At 33.3% G+C, this 16,061-nt stretch overlaps 2 protein-coding genes across 4 annotated transcripts in view; both read right to left on the reverse strand.

The window, feature by feature from the left end:
- Positions 1–16,061, reverse strand: part of LOC127880903 (E3 ubiquitin/ISG15 ligase TRIM25-like) — a 285,579-nt gene that overhangs the window by 219,911 nt on the left and 49,607 nt on the right. The gene's annotated exons all lie outside the window — the stretch shown is intronic.
- LOC127880925 (39S ribosomal protein L9, mitochondrial-like) lies at positions 479–15,008 on the reverse strand. 2 transcript variants are annotated; one of them, XM_052428439.1, is made up of 8 exons: positions 14,874–15,008; positions 12,744–12,873; positions 10,075–10,243; positions 5,819–5,943; positions 5,404–5,442; positions 3,464–3,565; positions 2,468–2,548; positions 479–773 (listed from the first exon to the last, which is right to left on the reverse strand). In XM_052428439.1, the coding sequence occupies exons 2-8, from the start codon at positions 12,834–12,836 to the stop codon at positions 567–569; spliced, it is 816 nt and encodes a 271-aa protein (XP_052284399.1). In that variant the 5' UTR covers positions 12,837–12,873; positions 14,874–15,008; the 3' UTR covers positions 479–566. The 2 variants fall into 2 exon arrangements, with proteins under 2 accessions (XP_052284399.1, XP_052284400.1); XM_052428440.1 differs by having other exon boundaries at positions 14,903–14,959.

A 16,061-nucleotide genomic window follows, 5' to 3' on the forward strand; every position in this document is an offset into this window, starting at 1 on the left:
TCTAACATTTATTCATCATGCAAGGAGAGGAACTTTCCAGAGAGGGTTTCTTTGGGGTCTTATTTTTAAAACTGGGCCTTGGTATTTTTAGGGTTAAGTGAGTTAACGATTTTAAAATAAATTTATTAACATTTTTAAGTATTTTGAATGAGCGGACCAAATAACGGGAGTATATATAGAGGCGCAGAACTCTTTTGGTCCGGACCAAATAACGGGAGTATATATATAGCAAGCGCGATGCTTTTACATCATACATTTATTCATCATGCAAGGAGAGGAATTTTCCAGAAAGAGGGTTTCTTTCGAGGGTCATAAAATTTAAACACATTTTCATCAAAATTTATGAAAAAAAGTGGTCTCTAGAATGGTATTGAGTTAAAAGTAAACAAGGCACGCTATGAACTACCAGACACCAGACATATTGTGGTCATGTGGCATGAGCTCAACTCGAGCACTTCCTGCTCAGGTGAGCTCAAAATGAAACTACACAGCTTTTTTCCAATTGTTTATTTCCTAATGGTATTCAGTACAGAATAAAACATGTAAAATATATTTTAACTATTATTTCATGAACTCTTATCAGAGTCTGTCTGGGTATCAGTGTTTTCCACTATCTTGGCTGACTCAGCAGATTTGAGATACTCAAGTGGCTGGTTCCCATCTATGGGTGTGTTGCCCCAGAGGCTGGGTACCTTGACCAAGGGGTCAGGGGTACCATCAGGTCCAACGTTGTAAACTGTGCCTCGCACTTTGGTTGCTAGTCTTTTGTTGATCTTTGACAAAAACAGAGTTATTGTTATTTGACAAAGATTAAATCCAAATAAATCTTTATTTTTCCAACAGAATAATATTGAGTTTGAAAAATGTTTGCAAAAACAGCATTTGAAGCTTATTTAACTGAGATTTGCATATTATAACAAGTTCACATTAGCTTTAATTTAGTATTAATAAGTTTACAGAAATGCAATTGTAGTTCTTTAATTGGTATTGCAGTCATTGATATCCATCACTAGGGCACAAACTTGTTCCAGTATACATGTATCACTTAAAAATAAAAAACTTGTTGCTACCATCAATGTGATTTGTTTAACAAAAAATATGTTAACAAAGCAAGTTTTAATTTTCACATAATTAAAAGTGATATATATCAAGAACTTTTGTCCTAAATTTAAAAAACTTTCATAAATTTTGTACTTTGTTTTATCGGATAATGAACGATGCTCCTTGACATTTTGACATGATATTTTTTTTGTAATCATGATCATGTCCAGTTTACGAGCCATATTGTTTGAAACACGAAATTTAAGTTTGACTAATCATCAACTTAAAGGGAATTCTAAAAATTTGTGTAGTTTAGAAAAATGTCATTAAATATGTTAATTAACAAATCTTTAATATTTTCTATAGTCTTAATTAATTATAAAAGCGAAAAACTTTAAAAAAAAATATTTCAATACCAATTATTAGAACCAGGGTCTTCAGAAAGAAAAAGGCAACATTATAACAGCACTCTGCAGCCTTTCATGTAGAGTTGTGAAACCTAACCAGTACATTAATACTCAACACATTTTTTAAATTTTCAGGTAAAAGCATAACAAACAATTTATTATTTTACTGATTTCGAATAATGATTACCCATTAATGAACCAATGTTTCAAACATTTTTCTTAGTCAAGAGCACTATTTTGCCTTTTTTAAACACATTGAATACATTCTTTTTTTGAATAGATGACCATTATTTAAACAAGAGCTGTCAGAGGACAGCGCGCTCGACTATTCGAGTGCTTGACAGTATAATGTAAGTCATCATGGGGAAATTGTTCATATTCAATAATTTATTAGACGATCTTTCAAAAATATAAAAATAAAAAAATATTTTTTTTTTGGGGGGGGGGGGGGTAAGGGGGTTTGAGAGGGGGTATAATGTGGGGTGTGGTCATTTATTAGACGATCTTTCAAAAAAAAAAGATAATTCTGTCAAAATGCTTGATACAGATGTCTGCTCTTGTTTGTAGGTTGGGGTCATGATGGTAAACATGTATGCAAAATATGAAAGCAATATGTCAAGGGACACAGGAAATATTTGGGGTAGTACGCAAACTTTAACATAGATTTATGAATAATATGCATATTCTAAGTATAAAAGGGGCAATAATTCTGTCAATATGCTTAATACAGTTGTCTGCGCATGTTTATAGGTTTGGGTCATGATGGTTAACAAGTATGCCAAATATGAAAGCAATATGTCAAGGGACATTGAAAATATTTGGGGTAGATGCAAACTTTAACATTTGCACGCAAACGGACACGGGAACGACAACGCCGGGGTGAGTAGGATAGCTCCACTATATATATTTCATATACAATAGTTGAGCTAAAAATTGTCATTTAAGCCAAATTGTGAGCAGGTCCTTTGTGGTATGACTAACTTAAGAGGTTTTTAACGTCACACTCCAGGGACACAAACCTGGATTTTGAATGCAAAATTCCCTGGTTTGGTGACTTCAACCATTGGTGGCAGAATGTTCTCAGAAGACAAAAGGACTCCCTGCAAACAACCAGGAGTCTACATTTGCAAAGCATCTTAAGATTCAGTATATTTTGATTATTAAATGTGCAAATATCTTCAACCAGGGCTCTAAATAACATTACTTAAGGCATAAAACATATAAGATTTAAAATCCCTGCGTAACAATATACCTGAGAAAAGAATTAATAATTTAAATTTGATCATGTACATTACTATGCAAAAGTATATACCTACCTAATTGAGGCAGTGTAGTAACACACACGTACTGAATAACAATATGAGAAATATACATATAATAAGTAGCACAGATAATTTTACATGGGCATTGTAAACCTACCATGATGGACAATATATGAGCTTCAAATATTTGCTGGCATTTGTAGTTGAACATTTACTCACATATACTTTCACAGTACAGAAGTATAATGCTTTAAAATTGTGCACATAACAGAACATATTTTAGAAATTACTAATGGGTCTTAGTAAAATTATAAAGAGGAACAACACAAAGCCCTTGTTGCATTGTTATTGTGCTTCCTTGGATGCACATCTCAGAAAAAGTTGTTATAATCATGGTACTACATTGAAAAAATGAAATTTTTTGCTTGTATTCAAATTGCTGAATCAGAGCTGTATGAATATATTTAATGAATCTGTCATCTTTTTCTAAAGACAGAGAATAAAGGTATAATTTAAATAACCAATAATAATTAAGAGCCAAGCATTGTAAAATATACTTCTCATTCTAATTTCAAACAAATTTGTTCAATCATGATTAAATATTTTAACAAAAATGCATGTTGGTTTCTATATCAACCATTATTTTTTTAACAACTGTTTATGATGAAAATTACCTTATAGTTCAGCTATTATTCTTCAAACTTCACTACATTGTTTGTTGGCTCACTTAGTTAACAACATTTATTTATTTACCACTTTGCGAAGGGCTATCCTCAGATGGGTTTTATCAAGAGTCCAAGATTCCCCAGAGTTCATGTACACTGGCAAATGCAGCCCCGACAGTTTAATCATCAGCTGAAATTAGTAACAAATAAAAATATTAAGATCGCAGTAAATAATAATTTCATTATGTACAAATTTAAAAAACATTATTAAACCAGTTTGGATAGATTGACAACAAATTATTTCAGAGAAAAAAATCATAATTTTTCCTTACCTACTTAGCCTAAAAAAGCTGGTTGAAAGTTTGTTTTTATTAATGTTAACCCTACTGGTTACAAAACTGCATTCATTCTAGGGCTGAGGGTCTCTTTGAATCAAATATAGATATCAAAACTATTTTCAAATTACTTCCCAAAAATAGAAATAATTCTGCTAAATATGATTTGTGTTTTTTCTGTTATTTAAATAACTATGTTAGGTTGAGGGTCTCTTTGAATCAAATGTAGACATGAATCAAATGTAGATATCAAAATTATTTTCAAATTACTTCTCAAAAAATAGAAACAATTCTGCTAAATTTAATGATTTGTGTTTTTTCTGTTATTTAAATAACTATGTTAGGTTGAGGGTCTCTTTGAATTAAATGTAGATATCAGAACTATTTTTAAATTACTTTCCAAAAATAGAAATAATTCTGCTTAATTTAATGATTTTTGTTTTTTTTGTTAATTAAAGAAACTTTGTTAGGTTGAGGGTCTCTTTGATTAATCTGTATATATCAGAACTATTTTCAAATTACTTCTCGAAAATAGAAACAATTCTGCTTAATTTAATGATTTCTGTTTTTTTCTATTATTTAAAGGAAATTTGTTACGTTGAGAGTCTCTTTGAATCAAATGTAGATATCCAAACTATTTTAAAAAACTTCTCAAAAATAGAAACAATTCTGCTCAATCTAATGATTTGTGTTTTGTTCTGTTATTTAAAGGAACTATGTTCCCTGTGTCATAAACCTGTAATATTTGTTAAAAGGAATTACACATATTATGGGGTTCTTCTAAAGAGTGGGGTAAAACTATGGGAGATGTAAATATCAAACAAGATATGACCTTGACCTTTCACCACTCAAAATGTGCAGCTCCATGAGATACACATGCATGCCAAACATCAAGTTGCTATCTTCAATATTGCAAAAGTTATGGCAAATGTTCAAAGTTTGACACAAACAAACACACAAACCAACAGACAGGGCAAAAACAATATGTCCCCCACTATAGTGGTGGAGGACATACAAACTAAAATTCTTCATTAGTTATCAAAATGCCTCTTAAAAAAATGTGTTTGCCAGAAGCACTATGTCCCCTTCTGCGCCGCTTTGATTTTTTGTTTAACCTTTGACCTTGAAGGATGACCTTGACCTTTCACCACTCAAAATGTGCGGCTCCATGAGATACACATGCATGCCAAATATCAAGTTGGTATCTTCAATATTGCCAAAGTATTCATAAAATGAGCGATTTTGGCCACTTATACTTGACCTCTGACCTTGACCGAAATTTCACCACTCAAAATGTGCGGCTCCATGAGATACACATGCATGCCAAATATCAAGTTGGTATCTTCAATATTGTCAAAATATTCATAAAATGAGCGATTTTGGCCACATATATTTGACCTCTGACCTTGAAGGATGACCTTGACCTTTCACCACTCAAAATGTGCAGCTCCATGAGATACACATGCATGCCAAATATCAAGTAGCTATCTTGAATATTGAAAAAGTTATTGCAAATGTTAAAGTTGGAGCAAACAATCCAACAGACCAGCGTACAGACCATCAGACAGGGCAAAAACAATATGTCCCCCACTATAGTGGATGGGGGACATAAAAAGCAGTTTTGATCTTAGTCATCAAAACATTAATTTCACAATATTTAGCACAGTTTATCCTGTTTCTGTTTTACCCTTACCATTTTAACTTCATAGTCGATGCCTTCTTCCAAAGAGTCCTGAAACAGAACACCAAAAGGACCATATTGAAAAGTAATATCTCAAGTGATTCAGTGGTTCAAGCCCCGAGAACCTGAGTCACAACACCAAGGACTGTCATTTAAACAGAAGAAGCTGCTATCAAGTATTTTAATTTTCTTCAATGTAAACAGGCCGCATTTTGCAATACATGTATATAGAATAGTTCTCCCAAAGCAAACATGCCATCTTCATGACATTAAAGAATTTATTTCTATGAAGTTGAATATAACACTGGAAACTCATTAAACTCTGGCAATAAAAAAATATGATTGCAAAAAAATAAATAACAAGTATATGTTGAGCAGCATTTTTTTAAATTCATTGCTTATTGACCTGTGAATAGACAACTCTCACCTTCCTAAATGTATCATACTCCTTGAGGTTGTCTGGAGAAGCATACACAGCATCTCCCCTGGGGTAGAGAATATTCCGGAACAGCCGCTTCTTTACCTCCACCACTGTGCCCTTCAGTCCAATACCTGCCATTATGGGTAGAAATAGATACAGAGAGTAACAAATCTGATAATATAGGGGGAGAAACATATACAATCAGTCCAATACCTGCCATCATGGGTAGCAATGTCTTTGAGTCAAATAACTGCCGTTACATGTAGAAATGTACACAGAGAGTAATAGACCTGCCATTATGGATATACGAAGAGTCCAATACTTGCCATTGTGGATTGACATGTAAACAGAGAGTCTAATACCCAGCATTGTGGGTGGAAATGTACAACAAGAGTAGAATACAAAGAATTATCGGAATATGACTACTTAGTGTGACCTTGACCTTTTATGTAGGGAGACAGTCACACACGACCCATGGTCTCCTGATTATAATCATTTGAGGTAAATTATTTTAAATTGCATGATAAATGACAAAGTTACAGGCAAGACTCGAACTCTAACGCAACTTTGCACACACGCACCGCATACACTCGACCATAATCACTGCTAAATGGGACTGTAAGCAATTAACTAAGACAATAACACCTGTTTTTGTAAAACATGTAACAAAAATGTAAAAGGGTTCAAAATAAATTAGACAGTTGTATCATTGCATTGGATCAATTATATTGATGAAAAATATATTTATTAGAATTATAAATGTCATTCTGTTAATCTACATTTATAATCAATACAACATTCCATTAGGATATTTAAGCGTTTTTAATAGGGATGGCAAAATTATTCGAATATTCGATTGAATGGAAGTATTTGAATATCATAATTGATATTCGCATATTCGCAATTTTTTTTAAACCTAATTGCCCTTATATTTAATGACCTGCGAGCCGCTTACTAATTGGCAATCAAAATCATTTGGGATTAACATATTTGATGTGACGTTCTTCGTGGCCCGTATCGGTGTTGATTAACAGCTTCAATTGACTGGCGGATAATAATTAAGTTTCTGTGATCACAGTGTGAACAGCCATTAAAATGTGTGAATTATTCAAATTGCGCAATGCAATATACACACTCTAAGAAAGGGCCCGAACTGTTGTTTGTAAGTTAGGTGCCAATTATGGGCTTCAATTGACTGGCAAATAATAATTTAGTTTCTGTGATCACAGTTTGAACATACATTAAAATATATGAATTACTCAAATTAAAAAAATGATATAAATTCAAAAAGTAAATTTTTGGTAGAAAACTCCAGAACAATTATTTGTGATAAGGGATCATAATTTAAATCTGAAAATGCCACCAGCCCCTTTAGAAGTATGGAAATACTTTACACAGTCTGTGGATAAGAAGACTGCAACGTGTTATGTGTGTAAAGTTAGTTTTACATATGCGCGGAATATTTGGTGTACTGTGCATGCCTTATTGATATGTTTCTTTATATAAATGTACATGCTATCAAGGTTTTTTTTCCTTCTTTGAGACCCACCGAAAATCGGCCCTTTCCCCTCCGATTTTTTGTTCCCCTCAGCTGGTAAATTTTCCCCTAGATTTCATTTTCCCCTAAAAAAAAAAAAAACAATTTTTTTTTTAAACCTTTAAATATATAAGCTAACTTGATCCAGTGTAGAAAATAGAAAAATATTGCATAATAATTTGTTTCTGTTTCCTTGAATTTGTTTTAAAAACAGTAAAATATGCTTGATTGATTATTTAAGACTTTTCTTATTTTCCCCCAAAATCCGGCGTTTTCGTGTGATTTTTTCCCCAAAAATCCGGCGTTTCGCGAGATTTTTTTCCCCTAAAAAAAGCCCAGGCCCTTTCCCCAAAATCAGATTAAAAAAAACCTGGCTATCATTACTTTAAAATTTCAAATAAAAATAAAATTCTATGACATGATGTTTTTCCCTCTATTTGTGCCTGATTACAGTATCGGTCATACTATTAGCCGACAGTGATACAATTTTTTGATAGCAACGTTAATAAACAGCCTCGTATTCAGCAGACGGATATAGCTTACAAAACAAAGGAAGTTAACATTAAGTTTCATTCTTTTCTGATATATTTCGCCTAAATAGGCTTTTTCAAAGTTAGTTTTTACAATTAAGCTACATTTTCTTTCTATTTCTCAACACAACAATTGTATATTCAATTGTATTTCTGTGTCAATTTATATTTAATTTCCCTACTGGAAAAAAAGCTGAGTAATAGAAATTAAATCAATCCAGCCGTTTTATGGGAATATTCGAATATTCGATTGAATGGATTTGCAAATATTGGAATACCGATATACCGTAAATTTGCGGCCATAAGTCGACCTAAAAACGCTCCCAAAATTGACTTCAAAAGTCAACTCGACTTATGGATGAGGTACTAAATAAAAATAAAAATAAAAACATATTTCTGTGCCGTTTTTTTTTAAAGTAATAAATCTCCGAAGCGGAGGAATGATGACTATTTACGGTAAGGGCGACTCGTCTTTTACTTAAATGTCCGCTGATAACAAAATACTGCATGTTTACATTGGTTTTTAATTCATTAATCTTCGTAATAAGTCCAAATAAAAACATGTAAAAATAACTTCGAAAATATTAAACATTTGTGACGTACGGTAATGTGGCGAAATTTATACATAGCAATTTGTCTATTGATACATCGTCCGTTGTCTGCTAAGAACAATAGAAAATCGACTGCTGACACTTGTACCCATTTAAAGTTAATCCGTGTAAATACAAACTGTCAACAGATGCAGGTGTCTTTATGCCACCAATTATCGCTTCTCGGCCTTTTGACTAAGATCAAAGTGTAAAGTGTAGTGTTGGCATCCTTTTGATCATTTGTCTTTATTGCGTCACGCCTAAAATAGTTATCCGTTAATGATATGCAAAACGGTTCTGCTACAAACTACTTCGGACCAATCAAAAATAATTACTCTATCGTTGGATACGCCTTTAACCAATCGCTATTGTTCAACTTCACATGGTATATTTTTTGATTGGATGAAGGTGTGGTTTCGTTGATTTATTCACAACTGTCCCACAATTTATGCATAATCGTTTTCGTAAATAAATAGATCTTATCTGAGTGAAGATTTCATTCATTGTTTGATTATAATAATATTACGCACTCACCCTGGATTATTTAAAAGTGTAATTGGACATATTAAATACACAATTACTTTCAATTAGCTGCTTAGTATTATTAGATAAGACGTTTTTCCAGAATGCAGAAAATATTCCTCGGGTATCTCGTGATTTACGAATATGTATATAACAGTCGAATAGCGAGCGATGCGAGTGTTGGTAAATTCACGTGTTTCATGCATAATGGCGAAAGCGTTTTTGAGAGCAAGTTACAATTATTTTGACCATATAATGAATTTCTGCGTTCAAGATTTTAACGAATTTTCACATCAATAGCACTAACATTTGAATACAAAAATATCTGCTCATAATATAAACGCTGAAAGTTATTACGTTAAATGGGAAACTAATTTTGATTTGTGAAATATATATTAAGTTCGAAATAATCAATGATATGTTATTATGATTTTGAACAATAAAATATATTTTTCGTGATAATAAATAATTGAAACGTTGAATGTTTCGTTTTAAATATATTCTTATTATTAATATCCCAAAAAATGTCAACTGCCAGTGCAAAAGCCCTCAGAACCATGACTAAAACGTCACTAAACATGTCTGAGATATTGAGGAAATTTACCCCCGACTTATGGCAGAGTCAAGGCAGAAAACCAAGTTTTTCTAGCCACATTATACCCCTCGACTTATGGCCGAGGTAGACTTATGGCCGCGAATGTACGGTAGGTATTCGATGCCATCCCTAGTTTTTAATAATTTAAATATGTTTTAAAAGTGCTCAAACTATGTTAATGTCATATCTTTTTGCAAATTTCTAATATAAGGGGGAAATTAAATTCGGAAAAGCCCAATTTATAGAGAAACATACAATTCCTCATAAAAAAGAACCAGAAGTTTGTGCTTCTAAATTTCATAAAAGAAAAACCCTAGAGTGAAACAATTATCAGAATCTCTGTTTTAGTTACAATAAATAATTACATGATACATAAATATAATATCATTTGTGAAAGTGAGCATTAAAACTGACAGAGAGAAATCATTATAATAACACCTTAATTTTGCATAAAAATTAACATGCATGTACATGGTTAAAATCCTTACCTTCGATTTCTCGGGTTAGGATACACTTCATGGTGTCAGAGTATTTAGTAGGGTCATGAGGAACTTTTTTGTAGATAAAATGTTTTCTTTTTAGCAATGGGTACCTGTCCCATGCAACTTGGTTGACTTCTGATAACCTCTCAAAAACATTGGTGTTGGGATTTTGATACTGCAAAATTGGGAGAAATATAAAAACGTCAACATTAATAATCAACAAATTCATAAGTGTGATAGAAACACAAACTTTCAGTGCTTTCCACAGGCCATTCAACGATCCCTCGCCGGGGCGCTTGAATTTCAAAATCAGAGTCAGCGGGCGCCTGAACTTTTCTGATCATTGTATATTAGCAGCTTCTGCAACTAGCCAAGACTAAAACAAGACTTTTGAAAGCTGATTAACGAGCCTCTGTCGATAACATGCATCGCTTTACAAAACTACAGCCCGCCTAAAGTGTCATTGTATTTGCAGGGGTGTCAATTTACCGAAATCTAAAATCCTGAAAATCATCCTAAAATTTGGGGACCAGAGTCAAAAGAGTTTTAATGATTCATTAAATTATGTTTCCTTTGTGAACAATATGCCAAAGGTCAATAATTTGTGTTTAAGAGTGACATTTTGTGACAAGAATGCTTAAAATAACCAAAACAATCCTCTGATTTATATCAATATCAAAAGTTTTCCTTGAGGGCTTAAATCCTGAATTCAGGAATAATCCTGAAAATTGACACCTCTGTATTTGACAATCAACATTGACCAATGAGAGCGCACGCTTTATGAGCGATATTTTTCGAATCGTTAAGCGTTTAAGGTTCATGGGGGGATAAAATTCATTAAAACTTTGATTTGGTTTTTCTTCATTCAATGTGGTACAATATGGTCAAACTATATATCATTTTAAATGTAAAGACAGATAGAATAACATAAACACATTTTTGGCATGCAATATTTTTGCTTTATTCATATTTTTGTTTCAAACCAATACATTTTACTCTAATTTACAAAATCTCAATCTAAAGTTAGGAAGGATATGCACTACCCTAAGTTGAATAAATACAAAGCTATATACATACATGTATACAAGGTCAAGTTAGCATCATTATTTTGACAGTTGGGTCGCGACTAGTAAAACTACTGTTAACATTAATCAGGAAGAGATCGCGCTTAATAACAGAAATGATCGCACAGAGATATAATCACTTACCCCATTTCAAATATTTTCCAGCTGAAATTTTCCCCCACACGTCTTTTTTTAGTGTATTTGTATTGTTTTTCTCGAGCCGAAAGTGCATCTCACATAATATCGATCCGACTTCAGTTGTTTTCACTTTCGTTATTAAAAACTCCATTTAAAAGAATTATTTTTACATTTAGGTTGTTGAAGCGAATTATTATTATATATTATCAATAAAATAGTATACCGTGATGAATTGAACAGTGTTTCGTATCGATCTTTCTGTCAGTCTGTAAGCGTACTATTTTGTGCGCAAAAATACAAGTACATGTGATTCGACAACAATTGTAAACTTTGGTGAAATGCTTCTTACAAAGTTATTTTTTTTTTGTGTTTATGAGGCCTGATCATGCAGTTTGCACACATCAATGGAAAGATTACAATCCAATGCATTCGTCATCGTCAACCGTTTGGAATGTCAATTAGGCGATTAGTGAGTTTTTAGCATGTTTCTTTCAATTTTATTAATCTAAAAATGGCTGCCCCCATCGTCATGAAATGACATGTGTTCGAGTTTTGATATTTCTAGATATGTAATTTTTTTTTAATTTAAGCATAACTTGCCCTCATCAATGTCGATATTATTAACAAGTTATATAATTTTACGCCGAAATACGTTGAGTAAACACCATTCAGATTTTTGAAAATAGTGTCTTTTTTGTGTTAAAATCGCTTTGTATTTTGATGGATTTTGTCGATGGTATGAGATTTTGCTGCACACAATTGGTAGCAGTTTGAAGGAAAACCATCCTTTTAAGCAAATATGTAAACATTTTCAATGTGGCACTCTTCGTTAAGTCAAATTTGAGTTCAATGCTAGGGCTCCCACATTTTTTCAAACTGAAGCCTCTACATGAAACTAAAGCTAATTATCGTTTAATTCATTACACAGCTTTGAATATTTGTTAAAATTTCCAATGAGCATAAATAAATTTGAAATATGAACCCCACTCCCAAATGTTAATGTTAACGCGATTGTGATCCAAACACCCTTCTGAATGTAAATGATAATGCGACGTTGATAAATTCTAGTTTCAAATAAACAGAGATAATTTATATCCTGTTGATTCTTTGTCTCAATATAACTCTTTACCAATGACTTTATAGTTGTTGTTTTTAAGAGTCATATCTCACAAATGACGTAATTGGCCTCTAAAAATGTTTTTTTTAAAGTATGGAGGGGACAGTCCTCCCCACCCAATCGGCCCCCTAGCGTCTAAAAAATTCCTGTGGAAAGCATTGCATACTTTGTAAGTTTGTATAAAGATTAGAATGTGTTCATATTCTATTAATATCAGAAAACAAAACTGGGGCCTAACCTATTTAATATTATAAGTTTTGCTGATGCAAATAATAGAAATGGCTATAGGTGAATCCCTTACTTTGATACATAAAAAAACATTAAAGAGCAACAGAACTGTATTGTTGTACACTTACATTCCTTGTGGGTACAGCACTGATTGTTGCCCATGCAGTTTGCTTTTTAAGGATGCATGCACAACCGGTCGAAGTCCTCACTATTGAGAACATACTGCCAGTCTGTCAAAAATGTTGCTCCGAATAAAATCTGAAAATAAGAAGCAACTTCACCTGTTATTTCTTTTAGAATTTTCATTAACAGCATGTTTAGAAATTGAATACCATTACATGTACTGTTTTAATGAGCTAGTTTAAGCCAGGTTTAATGTTTATTTCTGCCCAAAATTTAAGAAGTCTGTAGGAAGATGCTTACTATAATACATTCTGAGTTTTATAATTATTCACATAATAGCAGGTAATAATCTAGAATTTACTATCTATGGGTCCCTGAACTCGCAGATTTTAGACCAATGAGTCCCAGGCCAAAATTAATGAGTCCACCTTGAAAAAGAATGGGTCCCAAATTTTGAAAGATACAAAGTAGTGAAGAAAATGAGTCTAAATCACACTAGCTCAATAACTATATTTTGCATTAAACTTACTTGTAATAATCTCAAGAACATGTTGAAACCAACAAAAAGCAAATTCAGGGTTATCATTATCTTGTTGCCTTCACATAGGCTATAAAATTATCTGTTACATGAATGTAACCTGTTACAACATTTCAACTTGATTCAAATCGATGATAATATTATTGTTAACATCTGAATTGCAAGCTAGATAATATTATTGTTTACGTCCGAATAGGGAGCCGTTGACCTACCGTTACTAAAGTTTAGAGTTGTTTGTTTTGGATTTAGCTTCAACACCTGATTTTGGAGGCATTTTTCTGTATTATTTATGTCTAAGTTACAAAAAGTTAAAGCAGGTTTTCATCCAGGGACTCAAGAAAATATCACAACACACTATCGTGATTCGCTTATGCGTTAACGGATTCGTTTCAGCAATGCGTCCGAGTGGACACACATATTTCAAAACTATGCGTCTATTTCGATATTTGTGCGTCATAGACGCGGGACGCGCATGTAGATTATTCCCTGTAATAGTTACAAAAGCATCACTTAAACCCAGATTTGTTACAGAACTTTAATTGCAGTGTCAAGAAAAAAATTAGATAAGGTTTCTGATACCATAAATATCAAAGATATATGTTATAAAATCGTTTAGCTTAAAAATCTTAGACTGATAGGGACGAATAGACGGTTACACATGCTAAACGCAAAACATTTTTTGGCTATTAAAATCAAATCCTGAGGGCTAAAAATATATGCAATGATGGAAAACTATCTGCTATTAGTCGGATTATTGGGCCATACGGCTGATGGGACATATTATCCACTACAGCCTTACTAGCAGCTTGGTCATGTTGGTAGTTTAATTACACAAGCTTGACTTCAACATCAATATCTTCCAAAGAGGAAGCAGGCAGACAGATTGGAAAGTGATATAATAAGTGCCCCAGATAAGCTGCGTATCTGCGTCTTTCACCCTATTAAAATGTTTAAAAACGCAAAGAAATACAATATCATGCGTATTGAAAATGAAACCAATTTTTTCTTTTACGCAAATTTGTCAAATTTGAGGCGTACAGTACAATAGCTTCGATTGAAAATGCTTTGCTATTTTCTGTATTTTTTCTTTGGAATTATTGTAACACGGCGATGCTTTCATTCAACAAGCGCCTGGATGACGGAGCAGAAACACAGTCAAAGTATTTAAAACGCTCTACGGACTAGATTTCATAGTTAAATAAAGCATCTGACCTTATTATTAACGACGACATACATGCGTTAACAGTTTTATTAAATCAATACAAGTGTGCAGCTTCAACAGAAGTAAAGCAGCAATGATTTTAAGGTATGCATTTATATAACTCAGTTTACCCTATTTCAAGAATGAAATCACCCTATTTAAAAAAATCAATGGGTGAAAACCCTATTTCCCAAATATTTATCTGTATACTTTATATATGTTGGGTCCATGTTTCTACCATAGAGTACATTATATTATTAAAAAGTCAAATCAAATGTCAAACAACTTAAGTCGCGAAAATATATTACATAACAATTCAACGGTAAAACAATTGTTATTTGGTTAAAGACTGATGAAATAAAAATGCTCAATTTTGAAAGTGGTATGAAAACATGCCTTATAAATGTCCAATAAGATAAACAAACTCTCGTTCAAGTTTTTCAAGGCATCTCCTTTTGATCCAATACAATTACCTCCCTTGTTATACGAAAGTTATTATACGGTTACAGTATACTAATTTTCCGAAAACCTGCAAGAAGCGAGGTGACCGCTTATTTCGTCACTGCTATCGAGCCGGCGTTCGGGTGCCTGCAAATATAATTAAATGAGATTCTTCCAAGCCGACAGCTGCATTATTAGTGGATCCGGAGTGTGTACAAAAATTATACATAATTATTTCCGTGAAAGGTAAATTTGAATTATTGTTGCATTTTCCAGCTATCTAGTCTACACCTATTACCGATTTTGAAGTGATGTGGGGCCGTCGTCTAGTGATGTGGGACCGTGGTCTAGTGGTAGGATGCTGGTCTAGGAATCGGAAAGTCCCTGGTACGAATCCCGCTCAGACCACGGATTTTTCCTGAGCATAAAATAATCCCACGCTTGCTCCTCTCCACACATAAGTATAAATGGGTACCTGTGAGGGAAATAAGCCAATGTGCCGTGGCTGCATACTGCGCCGAATGTAAACGGACGACTTATATCCCAGTGACCGGAGGTCAATTGAAGAAGAGTATAGTTTCGTAATCAGACTATAAACACATGCATTTGCATTTGGTCTGGTGCTTTAGAAGGGACATTGGGACAGGAGCAAAAACTCCGTGCGCAGTATATTTACCCCTTCATAAGCTTGATATCAAATGCACCAAAAGCGTGAATAGAATGCGGTCGCCTAGGTGAGAAGCACGGTTACTAACCTTTCCGCTAACTAGTTGCGTGTGCGAGATAACTGATCGGCCGTGAAACGCATTGGAGGCTTGAGCTCCTAACGTATAATAAATGAACATACATTTGCTAGTAAAGCAGACCGTTAACCCGGATGGGGAGGTTACTACTACATTACATCCCAGCAAGCAATTTATATGAGACAAATTCGAGTCCCAAACGAGAACCCTTGTGTGTTTTGCAACCGCGAACCATATTGGACACATTGGCAAACCTGATGCTAAGATTTTCTTATAAGTGACTACCGATTTTAATTTACTATTTGCCCATGTGTAGAGAAGATGTTCAAAACACCTGAATGTTAAATTGTTTGACATACATTTTTCATAATCTTTATTTCATTCGTTAGTCCCTTTAAGC

The sequence above is a fragment of the Dreissena polymorpha genome, chromosome 5 (assembly GCF_020536995.1).
Source record: "Dreissena polymorpha isolate Duluth1 chromosome 5, UMN_Dpol_1.0, whole genome shotgun sequence".
NCBI classification, from domain to species: Eukaryota; Metazoa; Mollusca; class Bivalvia; order Myida; family Dreissenidae; genus Dreissena; species Dreissena polymorpha.

What these genes read in the sequence shown, in the direction of transcription:
- LOC127880925 (XM_052428439.1), bottom strand. Translation starts at nt 12,836, where the DNA reads ATGTTCTCAATAGTGAGGACTTCGACCGGTTGTGCATGCATCCTTAAA. An exon ending in AGTATGATACATTTAGGAAG is followed by an intron (nt 5,443 to 5,818) that starts GTGAGAGTTGTC and finishes GTTCTGTTTCAG; the next exon opens with GACTCTTTGGAAGAAGGCAT. An exon ending in GGATAGCCCTTCGCAAAGTG is followed by an intron (nt 2,549 to 3,463) that starts GTAAATAAATAA and finishes GGTTGTTTGCAG; the next exon opens with GGAGTCCTTTTGTCTTCTGA.